Source organism: Oncorhynchus keta, chromosome 7 (genome assembly GCF_023373465.1).
Source record: "Oncorhynchus keta strain PuntledgeMale-10-30-2019 chromosome 7, Oket_V2, whole genome shotgun sequence".
In the NCBI taxonomy this organism is placed as follows: Eukaryota; Metazoa; Chordata; class Actinopteri; order Salmoniformes; family Salmonidae; genus Oncorhynchus; species Oncorhynchus keta.
The window spans coordinates 27,264,128-27,281,093 of NC_068427.1; the positions used below are offsets into that span (position 1 = coordinate 27,264,128).

The window sequence follows — 16,966 nt, forward strand, 5'->3', positions numbered from 1 at the left end:
CATGCAATTTAAACGTAAGCTTTTCCAAGGTTTCGGGACTTGACAACAGTTCCTATCCATTGGAGCGGTGTGATTGTTTGCCCAAAGTTCTGGGGCGGGGCATAGTGAAGGGCCAGTTGAGTTGAAGTGATGCAGGTGGAATATGGAGGCTTTTGCATGTTTCAGCTCTAGCCTTGTCACAATGACGTCATCCTTCATCCTCCAGAGAGAGCAGAGAGGCCCTGGCACCAGACCAAGGACAACTAACGTTTTTGACACGTTTACAGACACGTTAATGCATACTTTTAAATTATGCCATTAAAAAAAAAGTGTATATACACAGTGCCTTAGGAAAGTATTCAGACCCTTGACTTGTTCCACATTTTGTTACATTATAGCCTTATACTAAAATGGATTAAATTGTTTATTTTTTTTCTCATCAATCTACACACAATAGCCCATATTGACAAAGCAAAAACAGGTTATAAATATTTGCAAATATATATTTTTTAAATAAAATGGAAATATCACATTTACCTAATTATTCAGTATTCAGTATTGTGCCTTGACACAATCCTGTCTCGTAGCTCTACGGACAATTGCTTCGACCTCATGGCTTGGTTTTTGCTCTGACACACACTGTCAGCTGTGGGACATTATGTAGACAGGTGTGTGCCTTTCCAAACATGTCCAATCGATTGAATTTACCACATGTGGACTCCAATCAAGTTGTAGAAACATCCCAAGGATGATCAATGGAATCAGGATGCACCTGAGCTCAATTTCGAGTCTCATAGCAAACAGTCTGAATGTAAATAAGGTGTTTCTGTTTTTTATTTTTAATAAAATAGAATTTTATACATTTTAGAATAAGGTTGTAACGTAACAAAATGTGGAAAAAGTCAAGGGGTTTGTACATTTTCCGAAGGCACTGTATATATAAAAACATTTTCCTTAAAGTATTAAAGTATTTTTTTAGTACTCTTACTGTCCACACTACAACAATCAAATACTTAAATACATGTAATTTTGTCCTTGAAACATTTAATTGAAGTTCCATTAATTCCTATGGAGGACTGTGTCTGGACAGTGGCTTCAAAGTTTCTCAATGGCAAATACATACTGTCAGCAATCCGGGGTTTATATAAGACATGTCCAGTGTGTAACCCTGGAATATTAATATGTTCAAAACCCTACAAAACCAGCTGCAATCACATACATTTGGCAGTTTCTGAGAGGATGAAACCACTTCAACATATGCTACACGGATATAGAATAAATTACACTGTTAGGGTGAATATACTGCAGATGCTTTATAGACCACGTTGATAGTCAGTGGCCAAGACTGTCAAAATAAACCCAGCCACTAAATCTGCAGCGTATTGACTCTACTCTGACAAGAATCAGTTCATCACTGTGTCAATGGGAGAGCAAAGCAAATCGTTAGTCATCTGGCAGATGTCGTCTTGACTTTCAAGTCCTTGCAAACTGTTTTCCTCGGCTGGTTTGGGGCCAGCAGCCTTGGTGGCCATCCTTGGCAGATACTGGTTGAATAAAATGTCCCTGCCCGCTCTCCCTCTTTTGCGTCTGCCTGCCTCTAGAACTTGCCTCACTTCTCTCCCCAGAGTGGCAGAGTTACCGTTACTTCCAGCACATTCCCTCAGGCTAGAAAAAGACGTTGTCGCAGAGGGGGATAATAGAGTGGGGCGATAGGTTTGGAGTGGGGACCAAGTCCGGAGCATTGGTCATTTACCTTCCAGAGACTCATACAGTCTCTGGAAGGTAAATACTGTACCAGCTCTCCTTTTGTTCTCCGTTCCTACCATGGTTGGTGTAAATATTGAAATTTTAACATTTTTATTTGGCTTGTTTCTTCTCTGATTCGTTTTTGCTTTTCTGTTTGTTGTTAGAGGTCAGAGGTGACATTGTGGTGAGTGTGTTTGAGGGGGACATCAGGGACAGTAAGCTGCTGAGGACAGCGTGTAAGGGAGCATCGGAGGTCTACCACACTGCGTCCCTCATAGATGTCATCGAGAAGGTGGACTACAGCAAGATCCACGGAGTCAACGTCAAAGGTATGGTCGAGTTTCACTGAAGCATTGGGTTGGGATTGGCATTAGTCCTGAGTGAAATGTCCGATACTTTCAAATACTTGAGCTGCACTTGAAAACTGAATTGACCCTGCTAATATACTCATTAATCTAATTTCTTCATCAGGAACCCAGCTCCTTCTGTAGACGTACGTCCAGGAAAGCATGGCATCCTTCATCTACACCAGCAGCATTGAGGTGGCCGGCCCCAATGCCAACGGAGACCCCATCATCAACGGTGACGAGAACACACCCTACACGTGCTCCATAAAGTTCCCCTTACTGCAGGACCAAAAAGGAAGCTGAGCGGGTAACACTGCAAGCCCAGGGCGAGGGGCTCCACCTGCATCCTCCTAATGTACATCTACGGAGAGTGCTGGCGATTTCTGCTGGGCCACATGAGCGACGGGATTCCGAACAGGGACGTATTGTACCGTACCTCCCACCCGGAGGCCCAGGTGAACCATGTGTATGCGGGGAATGCAGCGCTGGCCCACCTCCAGGCCGCCCGCGCCCGCCCTGTGAGACCCCCAGCGGAGAGGCCCCATCGGAGGGAACTTCTACTACATCTCAGACGACACACCGCCCATCAGCTATTTTGACTTCAACCGTGTTGTGTTGTCGCCGTTGGGCTTCAGGTACCCGCCCATAAACCGGCAGCTTCTCAACATGCTGAACATGCCCTTTAGCTTCACCTATCGGAGGTCTCAGAGGGACATGGGGTACGTCCCCCGGTATAGCTGGGAGGAGGTACGCAAGTGGACCATGGATTGGTTAGCATCCCAGTTACCCAAAGAAAGAAAGTGAATAAAGGCTAAATAACTGCCCAAGGCGCTGCCTGTAAGACTGTTCCTATAGCTGACCATCCCCTGATCATGCTTATAATCATTATCACAGTGGTCTGTAAATGTGTATATTAAAGTTGCTTCTACACCTGCATTGCTTGCTGTTTGGGGTTTTAGGCTGGGTTTCTGTACAGCACTTTGAGATATCAGCTGATGTACAAAGGGCTATATAAATACATTTGATTTGATTTGATTACAGTTGCAGGTCCATCTCTAGGTTCACATGGACTAGGATAAAGGTAGAATTGGTAATCCAATGCTGAAATGTAGCTTATCACCATGTAACACAGTGAGTGTCACCCCCAGATGGCCAGAGTCCAGCATGAAAACAAACAGGCATTGATCATCGGTGAGGTCATGGATCCACTGCCAGTGCCCTCCAAGCCCCCATACAGACTAAGCACTTGACCAAGTACTGGGTCCTAAGCAAAACACCGACCAACGACTGGAGCAGGAGGGGTACATGGGTATGTGGGTATGTTTTCATAAGCCTAGTTTACTGTGCCAGCTGAGCTTTACGAGAAAGCAGGGAAGGAAATTCCTCCAACCCCCCATCTCTGTACTGTAATCAGATGTTGTAACTTAATATTTCAATGCCAGGCATTGTGAAATAACGTATTTTGTTCGACTTAATTCTCTTAAGGAGATTCCTGCCCTGTTTGAGGTTACTGTTGACCAGTAGAGGATTGAATGGCATTTCTAGATCCAAAGTGAACAACAGTACTATTAATTAGTCATTGCATAACTTCAAGCACTGTTGGGAGGGAAAATAGGTTTTCCAAAGCTAAGGATCTGAGGCACTGTTCACCAACCAAAGCGGTAAAGCTACAGAATAAGTTACCAATCGTGACATTCTTCTTTCAAGAGAATGGGCTGGAAACTGAAAACAGCGGTAACTTTTCTCAGTATTTTAGCATTCTACATCACATCCACAGTAGGTAAGTACCACTCATCTCTATTGCAGAAGCTTCTTCCTAATACATTTTCATGTAATGAATAAACACTATCCTTGCTCTAAGCATATTTATTATAGCATATGCCACTTCACTGTATGTAAATAACTCTGTTGTGAAACATGATTTTTTTGTGCAAATGGTGCATCTGTCATTGTTGTTGTTGGTGATGGTGGTGTTGTTGTCGTCAAGATTCTTTATGGATATTTCTCCTCTGAACCAGCAGGGGAGGATGAGGAGTCCAGATCAGAATGTGCTGACTTCAACAACACGACCTGGCTGGAGTACCGTCAGCAGGGCAGCAAGCTACAGGTGCAATACCTGCTTCTGACACGCAAGAATACAGACTGTGCCAGCCTCTTCAGTCAGGAGTCCCTCAGCAACAACAACTCCTACTTCAACTCCTCCCTACCCACCAAGATCATTGTCCATGGATACAGGTAAGGAGAAGGGGAGGGAGGTCAAAAACATGACACAGTCATTTCATACTCTCTTTACAGAGGTGAGAGGGATAGAGAGAGAAGTTATGCTGATGGGCACATATAAAGTGCAAGGGGATCTACAAATAAAACGTATAAGCTATCTCCCTCCCTCCCCCTTCCTCCCTCCCTCCCAGGGCTCTGGGCAGTAAGCCGTCCTGGGTGAAACAGCTGGCCCAGGCTCTGCTGCGGGCGCAGGATGCCAATGTGGTGGTGGTAGACTGGGTCTATGGGGCCTCCTTCGCCTACAACCTGGTGGTGGAGAACTACAAGGAGGTGGCCGTCCAGATATCTGTCCTCATTAACCAGCTCCAGGTCAGGGCCTAATCATTTGTTTATGTTTACATACTAATAAATGCAATCTCAATGTTCACTGACCAACAGCAAATTAATTTAAAAAGTAATGAAAATAACGTAGAACTGATGTCTGTCTCACAGAACCATGGATGCAAACTGGAGTCATTTCACTTCATTGGGGTTAGCCTCGGGGCACACGTGTCTGGATTCGTGGGGACCCTGTTCAAGGGGGAGATAGGGAGAATCACAGGTGAGCTCCATCTGTGTCTGACCCAGTAACAGTTTCACAGGGCCCCTACTGTCTGCAGAACAAGGCTCTACAGGGCCAGACAACGACTGGTCACCACAAAGTAGGGCAGTCACTCACCCTTTCATCTCTGCCAATTGGACTGAATGAGGCTTTCAGAGAAAGAGAGAGCACTCTCCAGAAAACAACAACAGCAGACATTGAAAAGCGCTGTGTTTGTGAACGATGGAGACGTTACCCTTCTGAGGACACACAACGGCACAACAATGCATACAATTGTTTGTCTTCGCATTATCTCTGGTGTTTTTGTCTGAGTAGAGGCATTCAGCCCTGTGATGTGAAGTAGTCTGAATGTTTAGGTGCAGCAAGTCACAGCCGTGTGTGTGTGTGTGTGTGTGTGTGTGTGTGTGTGTGTGTGTGTGTGTGTGTGTGTGTGTGTGTGTGTGTGTGTGTGTGTGTGTGTGTGTGTGTGTGTGTGTGTGTGTGTGTGTGTGTGTGTGTGTGTGTGTGTGTGTGTGTGTGTATCAGAAGTGTTAAGAGCTAGGGTTAGGGTTAAGGTTAGGTTTTTGGGTTAATGTTAAGGTTAGGGTTAGGGTTAGGGGTTAGAGAAAATATGATTTTGAATGGGATTGAATTATGTCCCAATAAAGTTAGCTGTACAAGACTGTGTGTGTGTGCCATATGCCCCGTCTTTTTGCTGTAAAACTGCCCCATAGCAAAATGAGTAGAATTGCAGGAAATTAACTCTAAAACCGCTAGCAAGAGGAGGACCGCTTAAATGTTTTACTCGCACGGCTCTGTATGGATGTGTGTACGCAGACCTACGAGCCACTGTGGCCCCTCACAAAGAGTTCAAACTTTTTGTGAACCCCAACCCCATCAAAGTTTCCCATCCCTGCTGTAGCCTATCACTCACTCACCACAGTCATTCAATGCTCTGTCTGTATCTCCTCCTGTAGGTCTGGACCCAGCTGGACCCATGTTTAAGGGAGCCGACACGTTTGACCGTCTTGACCCCTCAGATGCACTGTTTGTGGAGGCCATCCACACAGACTCTGACTGTAAGAGAACACACAAACAATGTTATTGCAAAGAGATTTCTGCAATTATTTTTCCACCTAGCTTGCTGGTTATTGGGCTAGGTAGCTAGCTTGGATGCTAGTGTGTTCTGTTTTGTTGTAGGTCTTGTTCCTCGGCAATTCTGTCATAGTCACTACACAAAGGTTGGCTGCACCCCAACAACACTGCTTACCTGACAATCTCCTGATATCAGCCTTTTGTCTATATTTTCTCTCAGACTTTGGTATCTCCATCCCTGTTGGCCATGCTGACTTCTTCCTGAATGGCGGGATGGACCAGGCAGGTTGCGCTCGCTCAAGGTTTGAGTCAAGTAAGTGTGTGCTTTTGCCAACAAAATGTTTAATTGGTGTAATGTTATTTACATTGAGAAGCACATCCTACTACAATTGGCATAGAGGCCTGTGCAGAGGCGTCATAGGGGGCACAGGGGCACATGTTCCCTCAGATTTATTTTTTAATTTGTTTGGTTGTTTCTCTGTAATACTACTAGCCCACCTAGCAATTTTATGAAGTTGGATTTAGCTAGCCCAGATAGATTCACAATCTCCCAACCTGATAACTAGCTATCTTAGCTGGCATGCCTGCTAGCAAGGTTGGTAGACTTTAGAAAAGCAATAAATAACTAAATGTACTGACTAAGACTCACATTCCTTTCAATCTTTTACCCAGATTTTAGCAGAGAAGTATATTTAGTTTCTTAAAAAATAAGAACCACCAGTCAGATGGATACAAACACCTCAAGAGGTATGCTTAAATATGCAAAAAAAATAGACATGTTTTTTTTTTTATATAGAATCAATTATAACAATTATGTCTCTAAATTGCAGGAAAATCTGTTTCAGGTGTTTGAAAAATGCTATATTCTACAGTGTCCATGATGCCCCTGTGCCTGTGTATGATAGTATGATATGCCTACATAAACTTCAGACATGTCATTATCAACTAAGCACTAACATCCACTGCTAGCAAGCAGATATATTTGGTGGTAAACTGATGGCTACCTGAGCCTCTTCGTTTGTTGTCAGTTCTTGTCTACTTTCCAGTGTATGGCTATGTGATCTGTGACCACATGAGGGCGCTCCACGTCTACATAAGCGCACTGAACGGGACCTGCCCACTGACTGGCATCCCTTGTTCCAGCTATGAGGAATTCCTCAAGGGGCGCTGTTTAGGCTGCCAAGGTGTCTTCAATGGCACATGTCCACAAATAGGTAGGGTTATCAACATTTACATTTACATTACATTTAAGTCATTTAGCAGACGCTCTTATCCAGAGCGACTTACAAATGACACAATTTACTGAAAACTAAACCAACCTGTTGTCTGTGAGTACTTTGATGATTGGGGCGGCAGGGTAGCCTCGTGGTTAGAGTGTTGGACTAGTAACCGGAAGGTTGCAAGTTCAAACCCCTGAGCTGACAAGGTACAAATCTGTCGTTCTGCCCCTGAACAGGCAGTTAACCCACTGTTCCCAGGCCGTCATTGAAAATAAGAATTTGTTCTTAAATGACTTGCCTGGTTAAATAAAGATAAAATTGGAATGTAAAAAATATAAGCCACTTCATACATATATAGTAGGCTTTATGTAAATGATTTTCATCACTTTGATATTTTGAATAGGCCTAATCATATTAAAAGTTCCCAGCACACTTTCCATTTTCACCTTAATCAGATTTCACTCAATGAGAGATAGGGCTTCTGTCTGACCTAGCTAGTGTCACGTCTGGTCTGGTGTCCACTTACAGTATCAATGTGGCCACTGGCACTGCAGATACAGTTACAGACGTACAGTATACAGACAAAGAGATTAATGTAGTCTGGAGGCCTTTCATCTATCATAGATGCGATAGGAAGGGCTACTTTACATCTCACTCTCTCTGTCTCTTGTACATCCATGTGTCCTTGTCTGTTTCAGGGTTATTGGAGAACAGCGGTATGACAGCCTCTCCTCTTCCTCAACAAGAGAAGCTTTTCCTCCTGACAACCTCTGCACCTCCTTTCTGTGGTGAGTAGCTGCATCTAGCCTTCCTCTCGTGATCTCGGACTGACTGTCCAGCCGGAGATTGTTGAATTTTCATGACACATCACCACTACTTTCACCCCACAGTTGAATGCTTAAATAAAGCAATATTTTCCGGCACCCTCCGCCACCCTCTCCCCCTCAGCCCATCACATCCTGGTGCAGCTAGAGGTATCCCCCCTGGACAAGACTGCTGAGGTGCAGGTGACCCTAAGAACCAGCGGACTTCCTGAAACAGAGCACAGACTCAGGCTGTAGGTATAACAACCTCTAACCTCACTGTTAGAGACAAAACAAATATTTAGACAGCAGCATGAATCACAGCTGTTCACTTTATGATACGTAAACATGGATTATATTCTCAGTAACAGTCATGCTGTGTGTGTGTGTATTCTAGAGAGACAGACGGTACAGTTTACAGGAGGGTGATAGCCCACCTGGTGCCACTGTGTGAGATAGACTCCATCCAGCTGAAGAACACTGGAGCACGCTTCTACAGACAGGGAGACATCCACTTTGTGTCTGTCTGTATATCAGAGTTCCCCTCTGTCAGGTATGTGTCCTTTCATCTATTCAAAACACACACTCACAGTCTGTGTGTGCGTACCTGTGCGTGCATATGACACTGTTTCTCATCATTTTCTCTTTCAGAGAAGTGGAGTCGTTGTGTGTGAAGAAGATTGACATTAGACGAGGATCTCCGTGGAACCATGATTTTGTGCAGCTGTGTGGGAATGACTGAGAACCCTTATGTCCTGAACACACACAACCTATGCACCAACATCTGTTTCTTTCGCTGTGTCAACTTCCCAATAGTTCTGAACTGGCATCCTCTCCTCGTCTCCTTTCCTTTGTCATCAATGATGTGGAATGCTTTGAGCAGTAAGGAGGAAGCCTATCCTGTCCTTATCATTAGGCATGAAGGAAAGGAAATTAGGAGAGTTTTACTGGGATGTAGTCTGTTTCCAGCTCACACAGAAACACACACACATGCAGCCAATAGCTCCTGTCGGAAATATACATACAAACACACTCACATGTTACTGATGGACCACCTACAGCCAGACTACGCTACAATTTTCTTCTGGTTACATTTGTTCTGTATTTTCTAATAGCGTTAGTATCGCTGTACATAATCATTCCGATGCAGCTGAATGTTACTTTCTTAATAAGAGCTTCTGTTGAAGCAAAACAGCTCTGAGAAGCAGGGGTGAGCAATGTGTTCAAATTGTGATGAGTTTGAATACCTCGTCATGATAAACTTGAAGACTTAATCTTATTCTGACTGAGGATGGAGGAGAGATGAGACATAGATGAAAAATTGACAGTCAATGTATTTTCACCAAGAACTTTATGGAGAAAGATTGGCCCCATGAAAATACATGTTTATCACATTATGTATATGTAGGCCCACATTTTTTGGGGGGGGAGGGGACAACAAAAACAAAATAGTAGAGTCCCTGTTCTGTTTTCTGACTAAATGTACTAAATGTACTAAATGTGTGTGAGACATCTCACCTGTACAAGCACGAAGACAAAATGCAGAAGTGTGTGTCTGCCTGTTAAATTTGGAATCATGATTTGAAAATATGTATGCAGGAAGAGAAAACCCTTTTAGCATGCTCTCAGTCAAACATTATTCTCTCAGATTATGTCTGCACAAACAAACAAGATTAACGTGCCCCTAGCTAGCCAACCCAACCCCGGCTGTTAAAACATCTAATGCACATGATTAGTTTAATGTGGAATCATAATAGCATAATCCTATCTCCACTTCAAAAGGCTTTCCATCCAGATGAATGGGAGATGTGAGTGACATAATAAAAAGAGTATATGATTATTTTCTGTGACATTAACTAATAAATTCAGTTAATAACATAATTATGTTCAGTGTCCAGAGTCTCACTCTCTCCTTTATTGTCATGCACAGATGACATCACAGGAGTGAGATAATGTTAGGTGAGAGACTGGGATGTGGTGTTGGGTGGGCCTGATTCCACCCAGGACAGTGGTGATAGTTATATCCCAGGTTGTCTTTCCTGCAGTTCCACTGGTCTTCTCAGGAAAATGCTGTAGATATGCATAAACATTTTGTGATGGTGTTATAAGCTGCACAGCATGACTGTAATAAAGACAACCTGGAACTGTTTGCACTTTTGGTAAAACTATCACAGCTTAGGGGTGTCCGTGGGAGCCAGAGGAGCTCTTCCTCTCTGGTATCGCATTAGTAGAGTCCCAGCGGTTTCCCCTCCTGTGGAATAAACAGAGAACACCTGTCAAAAAACAAGCATAACTGTTACTACGACAACCTTCCTTATGGCAGGCAAGCAGATCATATTCACCTTGTCCAAGTACAGAGAGTATTTCTTTTTCACCTAAATGCTATGTATCACGCATTACAGCTGAACATATAGTATGGTGTAAGGTTGCAACATGATCTCACAACGAACGTTCCCATTGGTCGAATTACACTGGCATAGTCCTCACATTCCTGACAACAGGTTAACAGTGGGAGATGGAGGAACTACTGACCTGTGATGTCACAATGACATGGAGTGATAGGCTGTTCTCTGAGCCTGGCTGGTCTCTGCTTTCACATGACCCACATCCCTCGCCCTTCTCTCAGCCCCTGTCAAACCCTCACCCCTCTCATTCCCTTGCTTGCCGTAGCCACTGTCTAACTGACCATAGCCTGCATCTGAAGGTCAGCAGCAGCAGAGCCAGAGCCCTCCACCAAGCACCCAGCAGCTGTCCTGGAATCCAACCCCCTTCCTGCCCCCCTCTCCCTCCTCCACCCGAAGCACGATCTGCCCTCGGTTGGGTCAGGGAGGATTTTGGGATAGGGGGAAAGGGAGGGGGTAGTGGGTAGGCATGTGGATTAATGGCATGGCACTGGATCTCTGTCTGCCAGGATATCCCCAGTTTCCAGCAGGCTCTAATCATTGCCTCTGTCAGAGAAAAACACACAGATGATTGCCAGCCTCCCACCCTGCTGTCTCCCTATCCTGGTCCAAACTACAAACCTCCAACATATATACAGATGGTACCCCCATCTGTTTGAACCAACATAAGCTATCAGAGTCACCCTCAGGTAAACTGTTGTGTACAACACTGTCTTTCATCTGGCCAAGCTTTGGAATCCAGCCAGAAAGTACAGTCTAACTAACCTAGCTATACAAACACAGTCTCCATACACACTCTACAGTACATCCAGCTACCAAGAGGGCATGCCACATACCGGAAGAGGAGTGGTGGAGAGGCTGTAATATATGGTACATACATATACAGTATAACGTAGAGAATTAGACCAGCAAGAGTTTTGGGGTTAGAGCTCCTGAGGCTTCAGATCTCCATTGAGATGGAGTGGAGGTAAACTGTATAACAACAATCCTCAGAGACAGAGTGGGTACAGAGAGGCGAGGTGTGCCAGTTCTGCCAACTCTTTGGTCAACCTAATGTTCTTCCCTTCAGGCTCATTCATTTTGAACAAGAAATGTATTAAGATTACTAACTCACTCTCTAAACATTCATATAATTTTTTTTAAACGAAGGAGCAAGCAGTGCATAGCCTCTGCATAAGATAGATGGAATATGTGTGAAAACAAACAGAAAATCAATTAAATAATTGCAAAGTTGAAAGGAGGTTCTTTAACACAGGGCATTGCCATTTTAAAACTGGATTAGTGAGAGTGTGGACACAGCAAGCAAAACACGCCCCCCCAGCCCACCCTCTCACTGCACACAGGTGTACTTACATGTAGCCTTAAGTAGTGGCCCAGTGTGTTAGCTCCAGCAACCTGCCCTCTACCTCAAATAATCCCTCTCACTCCCATAATCCATTAAGGACCCGGTCATATCAGCGAAGTCCTCCAGGACCAGGCTGGTGGAGTCCTCACCAGAGAGCATCTCCATGTCTGAAGGCCAGGGCTGGCGCTGGGGGTGTGAGCCTTGGGGTTGGCGGGGGCTTGCAGTTGATGGGTTGGGGAACTTCTCTTGTATCTGAAGCCGTGGGGTCGGGGGTGTTGGAGGCTCTGACTTCTGGTAGGCAGGCACCGGGACCACATCCACCACTGCTGCCTCCTGCTGCTCCACTGGGTCTACCCGGTCCCTTGCACTACCACTGCCGCTACAGACCTCACCCTCGCTGCCCGGGGGTGAGGGGGCCAGGACATGGTAGAGACTGGGCAGGCGGATGTCGAGGCGCACACCGCTCTTGGCAAAGAGCTTATCATTGAGTGAGTAGAGCTTGTTGGCAATGTCGCTGCCCAGCATGACGGAGAAGAGGCGGGTGATGTAGCGATCCTTGGACAGCAGCATGTAAAGGCGGCGCCGGCGCCACGAGATGTAGCGGCAGTCCGTCTCCGCCGTCAGGGTCACCTGGTGGTTAGGAATGTCAAAAGTCAGGGGTAAGTGTGAAGGACTTACCCCTGGCTTCAGAAATGAATGAATGAATGACGAGAATCCGTCCGGTACCTGAAAGTTCCCCTCCTCATTGGGTCTGAGAGACTCCCACTCAGGAGAGTCCAGGAACTGGAGTGGGAAGATGTAATGGAGGAACTGTCCTTCTAGAGACACACGGATCCTACCAGGTAGAGCAGGAAAGGGAAAGGTTAGTAAGAGAGGAGTGGGGGAAAGTATGGATAGGTGATAATGAGAGAAGAAAGGGAATACACACATCACTAGGTTTGATCCAAAACCTTGAAACAAGTTAACATGAATATCTATGTCCTTAACCTCAACACTCAGGGAAGTAATCCAAGTTCGACATAGACAGAGGAAAACATCTATTCCTGGTTTATAAATCACAGACATTCCAACAGTGCTCTTTCATGTCTGATTAATGTTGATGGTATTCATTTGAATCAATTGAAACTAGGAATTGCTTGTCATAAACAGATGTCATCTTATGACACCAAATGTTATTTGCATATGATAATATGAAGTTATAAACTTGACTTGCACTCACATAGCTGTCAGTACCATTAATGAACCATTCATTTTAGAGGCAGTATATGAGGAGTTAGTTAACTGTGTTGGTACACAACCTAAGGAGAGCAAATCTTTTGGGGAATATCACAACACTTTAGCAGCTGCCAGACCTGGGTCAAATACATCGTATACTTCCAAAATCTTGAACAGTACTTGATTTAATTTGCCCGGTACAATGGAATCAATGTAATAGTCCCACATCATCTAAATCAAGCACACCTCAAGTACTTGAAAATAAAGTGTTTGACATTATGTATTTGACCCAGCTGTCTGCCGCTAAGGGGAGCAAGTACACTACAGTGAGTCAACAACATGAATACTCTGTGTTTTACAACGTCTGGGGCTGACATTTTAACCATACCCTCCCAATCCCAACACACTTGATACACACACTAAACCTGATATTAGTCAAAAAGCTAAGAAGTGATGGAGTCACTGCTGAGGACCAGTGTTGGGGAGTAGTGAAATACATTTAGTTCAACTAGTAATTGCATTACATTTTGCAGTAGCATGGTGGTAGTTGAACTAAATTAAAATCTTGGTAGTGTTTTCAGTAAGTAATACATTTTTTTGCCATGTAGTGGTGTAGCTAACTACTGGGAATTACACAGTACTTTATTTTAGCTCAAATAGAATATGGGTGAAGTAGTCAAGAATGTCCTTTCTTTTTCAATATCAGACATGCCTAATTCTCACTTGAAACACTTTGTGCCTAATAATAACTTTTTGTGTTTAATAGGCTAAATGACACATTATGTTAACATCTGACTCCAGAGTGATCTGTTCTTGCAATTTGTAGTCTATGACATTTCAGATTTAGATATGATCATTTTTCAGGAGTAGTTTGAATGTAGTGAACTTCAGTAACTACTAGTAACTTCAGTTAAGTAAGATATGTTTTTCTTAAGGGTAGCTTTAGTGTAGCTTATCTTCTTCCAGTGTGAGGTAATTGGTAGCTTGGTAAACTATATTTTCAGAGTAAATTCTCCAACACTGCTGAGGACACATGACCTCTTAAAAGTGTTCTGTATTTAATTATTGTATAATTATATTGTTGGTAAGTGATATATCTGACTCAGGTTTCTATAAGCCATAGTCTAAGCCATTGTTTTTTTTGGACAGACAGATCAAGAGATAAAATGCCAAGAGAAGAACATTCACTGGGAACACTACCTCTACTACCTGACAATTGCAATCTACCTACAGCAATGTAACTAAACTACAGTTGGCTATGTTCCTCCAGCAACTCAACTAAAACAAGACTCAGGTCTGTTCCAATATCTCCAGTAACATACTACCAAGAACAAACAAAGTAATGTACTATTGATCATGCATTCTAAGTGGTATGATACAGACATTAGAACTGACACCCTCCTCTCGCTCACCTCCCTGACAGCAGAAAGGATAGCTGGTTGATGGGCGTCTTGCCCTCCACTGCGTACGTCTCCTCTACGCTTAGGGCCAGCACCTTGTTCTCACAGGCCCCCACAATGTCTTTGAACACCTGTACGGGCACGTCCAGGGGCAGGTAGATGGCTGAGTAGAGGGCCAAGAGCTCCTCGCTGGCCAAACCATCCTGTTGCAGCCTGTATATGAGGTGGCAGATCTGGAACACGCAGGCCACCAGCAGCAGCAGGTTCCAGGTGAACACATCCACCCCACACATGGTCATCCAGCCCCACAGGGCCAGGCAGGTGAAGGCAGGCGTCATGAAACCAAAGATGAACAGGGAGCCGTAGGCGCTGCTGCCCCCCATGTACCCCAGGAACAAGACGGTGTTGCCCAGGTGGTAGAAGGCCCCCTCTGTGTTGTTGGTCCAGCCATCACATGGTGGATGGCCGTAGAAAACTGTCTCCAACAGGGTGGAGTTGTCTGCACTCATGGTGGAGGGAAGCTGTTATTCCAAACCAAACTGTCGAGTTGTTCAATAAGTTAAAAAAAAACAGTTACACTCAGAATATTCCAAAGTTTACTATGCTACCTGAGGTCAAAGCTGGAAGAAAAGGTTTGTCCTCCACTCAAGCCTCAAGTTGTTGTTGTTACTTTACCAGTGATTCTGAAAAGTTGTCACTGGAGTTGGTCTATTTCTTAAAAGTTCAATCAAGGTATTGTCAAAACAGAGAATACGTTGCAAAAAAATAGTATGAATTGTCAAAAGTTGCTCTGTTGCTCTCTTACGTACAGCTGGACTACAGATTTTCTTTGTCCTGCTTCAGTTATTACACCATAAATATGATTGGAATGGATTTCTCCCTTCTTTTCCCCGTCTATGTTTTGCTGTGTCTGATTTTCTCTCTATTTTACTCAGCCATTTGCTTACTCTGGAGAGCTCACAGTTGGCAGTACAGAGAGAGAGAGGGAGGGTGAGGGGAGAGAGAGGGAGAGGAAGAGAGAGAGACCCCTAGTAGGATAACCATGTTTGGAATTGAAACCCAAGGAGTAGAAAGCCACAGACAGAAAGCAGACCAACTACTTATCATAACACTGCTGGGGAGAGAGAGGAAAAATGGAGAGGGGGGAGTGAGATGATAACAAGTGACAGAGAGAGAGAGAGACCCTTGAATTGAATTGAGAGAGAGAGGCTATAGTCATGCCTCCAGGTAAGTCACACCAATAAAAACTCTCCCTTCTGCCAAAACGGAACCATCTTTTAATTAACAGAATACTTATTTGGCCCCTAAACCTCTGGTTCAATGTGGGGCCAAGAGAGTGGGTCGGCTGGGTGCATATTTAGAAATACTGAAATAGTAGAATTACAGTGTAGGTCGGGTTTCAAAAATTCACCATGCCCCACCAGTTAGACACTGTTCTAAGGGGACTGTGTCACTGGAATAGGGGTCAGGGTGAAGTGAGGGACTTTGATAACATACCACTTGGGATATATTCAAAGCCACACATGATTCTGGTGTGTGTGTGTGTTGTCTTAGAGATTCACAAACAATTAGAACTGAATGTTACATTTGCTTCAAAAGTACAGGTGCTTTGAATCACATAGACTTGTCTAATGATTCTATACAAGGTGTGTAGGCTATGCCCCCACTCACATCTTTCTCGTACTGTACACATACTATCTCCTTTACTTGTGTGCATCAAAGACATCAGTCAAGCAACGGCTGTTCACATGGCAGTCCTGAGTAGCTCCCGCCCTCTGCAGCAGCAGATAAGTTGGAAAGGTCACAGTGTAGGGCTGGTTCCCTGGCATGGCATGACATCCATACAAGGCATTGGGCCAGGGAAAGGGTGCCAATGCAGAGATATCTCACTGTTCTCTCTGCTAGTATATTACAATGACATTCTTCAGCAGGACACAAAAACAAGATGTATCACAGATACTTGTCCTAAACTACCAAGAAACAAATTGTGCTGGGAAGATTTCTGCAGTTGGTACATTCCAGGTTGTTAACTGCCTAAAATACCTACGTCAATCTATTTGCAGAATTTGGGACACTGGCAACGCTCATTACATTTCCATTAAGCACTTGGCTCCTTTGCAGCGCACAGGCCATTGAATGACCTCCATATCACTGCTCATTATGTTCGCATATTTAGCAAGCATCAGGTCTTTAAAAATTCAAGTCCATTGCTAGCAAGCAGGCTTCTAAACTGCAAGGTACTCAGCACTTCACAGAACAGTGGCACCTGGGGCTGTGTGTACACAGGGAGCCCAATTAAGATATATATATATTTTTTCACTAGCTGGTCTTTTGACCAATCAGATCAGCTCTTTTGCTTATAATTGGGCAAAAGACCAGAATTGGGCTCTGTGTAAACGCAGCCCTTGTTGTGAGAAGAATTCAGATATGCCAAGTGTTGACTTGAGCAGAAGTTATTTTAAGCCAAAGTGCATACCAGAGAGAGCAGCTGTCACAAGCCAGCCTCAAACAGGAAGGAGAATATCAAAGGACATTCAAACCAGGAAGTTTTTGCAGGGTGACAGGAAGTAAAGTCTGCCTATGTGTATATAGTTATAGCGTCAGTATGGTTCAG

The 16,966-nt window shown here is 44.2% G+C and overlaps 2 protein-coding genes and 1 pseudogene across 10 annotated transcripts; 2 read left to right on the top strand and 1 right to left on the bottom strand.

The window, feature by feature from the left end:
• The first annotated feature begins 1,855 nt into the window (after positions 1-1,855).
• Positions 1,856-2,996, top strand: LOC118385835 (3 beta-hydroxysteroid dehydrogenase/Delta 5-->4-isomerase-like; annotated as a pseudogene).
• A 292-nt stretch (positions 2,997-3,288) lies between these two features.
• LOC118386245 (phospholipase A1 member A-like) lies at positions 3,289-9,876 on the top strand. Of its 6 annotated transcripts, none has more exons than XM_035773822.2 (12): positions 3,289-3,381; positions 3,780-3,852; positions 4,091-4,307; positions 4,484-4,661; positions 4,785-4,893; positions 5,850-5,951; positions 6,188-6,280; positions 6,996-7,181; positions 7,886-7,975; positions 8,136-8,244; positions 8,388-8,543; positions 8,642-9,876. In XM_035773822.2, exons 2-12 carry the CDS (start codon positions 3,783-3,785, stop codon positions 8,730-8,732), a joined length of 1,401 nt encoding a protein of 466 aa, XP_035629715.1. In that variant the 5' UTR covers positions 3,289-3,381; positions 3,780-3,782; the 3' UTR covers positions 8,733-9,876. The 6 variants fall into 6 exon arrangements, with proteins under 6 accessions (XP_035629715.1, XP_035629718.1, XP_035629713.1 ...); XM_035773825.2 differs by having other exon boundaries at positions 3,292-3,381; positions 4,094-4,307; XM_035773820.2 differs by having other exon boundaries at positions 3,301-3,389.
• LOC118386246 (popeye domain-containing 2-like) lies at positions 9,323-15,397 on the bottom strand. Of its 4 annotated transcripts, none has more exons than XM_035773827.2 (4): positions 14,365-15,397; positions 12,464-12,572; positions 11,887-12,367; positions 9,323-10,263 (listed from the first exon to the last, which is right to left on the bottom strand). In XM_035773827.2, exons 1-4 carry the CDS (start codon positions 14,859-14,861, stop codon positions 10,166-10,168), a joined length of 1,185 nt encoding a protein of 394 aa, XP_035629720.1. In that variant the 5' UTR covers positions 14,862-15,397; the 3' UTR covers positions 9,323-10,165. The 4 variants fall into 4 exon arrangements, with proteins under 4 accessions (XP_035629720.1, XP_035629722.1, XP_035629721.1 ...); XM_035773829.2 differs by having other exon boundaries at positions 11,746-12,367; positions 14,365-15,396; XM_035773828.2 differs by having other exon boundaries at positions 9,323-10,241; positions 11,746-12,367; positions 14,365-15,395.
• Positions 15,398-16,966: the final 1,569 nt, after the last annotated feature.

Excerpts from the sequence above, each read along its gene's own strand:
- LOC118386245 (XM_035773820.2), top strand. Across the intron at positions 4,894-5,849 it reads GGAGATAGGGAGAATCACAG|GTCTGGACCCAGCTGGACCC; the intron begins GTGAGCTCCATC and ends CTCCTCCTGTAG. Across the intron at positions 7,182-7,885 it reads TGGCACATGTCCACAAATAG|GGTTATTGGAGAACAGCGGT; the intron begins GTAGGGTTATCA and ends TGTCTGTTTCAG.
- LOC118386246 (XM_035773827.2), bottom strand. The coding sequence starts at position 14,861 with ATGAGTGCAGACAACTCCACCCTGTTGGAGACAGTTTTCTACGGCCAT. Across the intron at positions 12,573-14,364 it reads TCCTTTCTGCTGTCAGGGAG|GATCCGTGTGTCTCTAGAAG; the intron begins GTGAGCGAGAGG and ends TCTACCTGGTAG. Across the intron at positions 12,368-12,463 it reads ATGAGGAGGGGAACTTTCAG|GTGACCCTGACGGCGGAGAC; the intron begins GTACCGGACGGA and ends CCTAACCACCAG.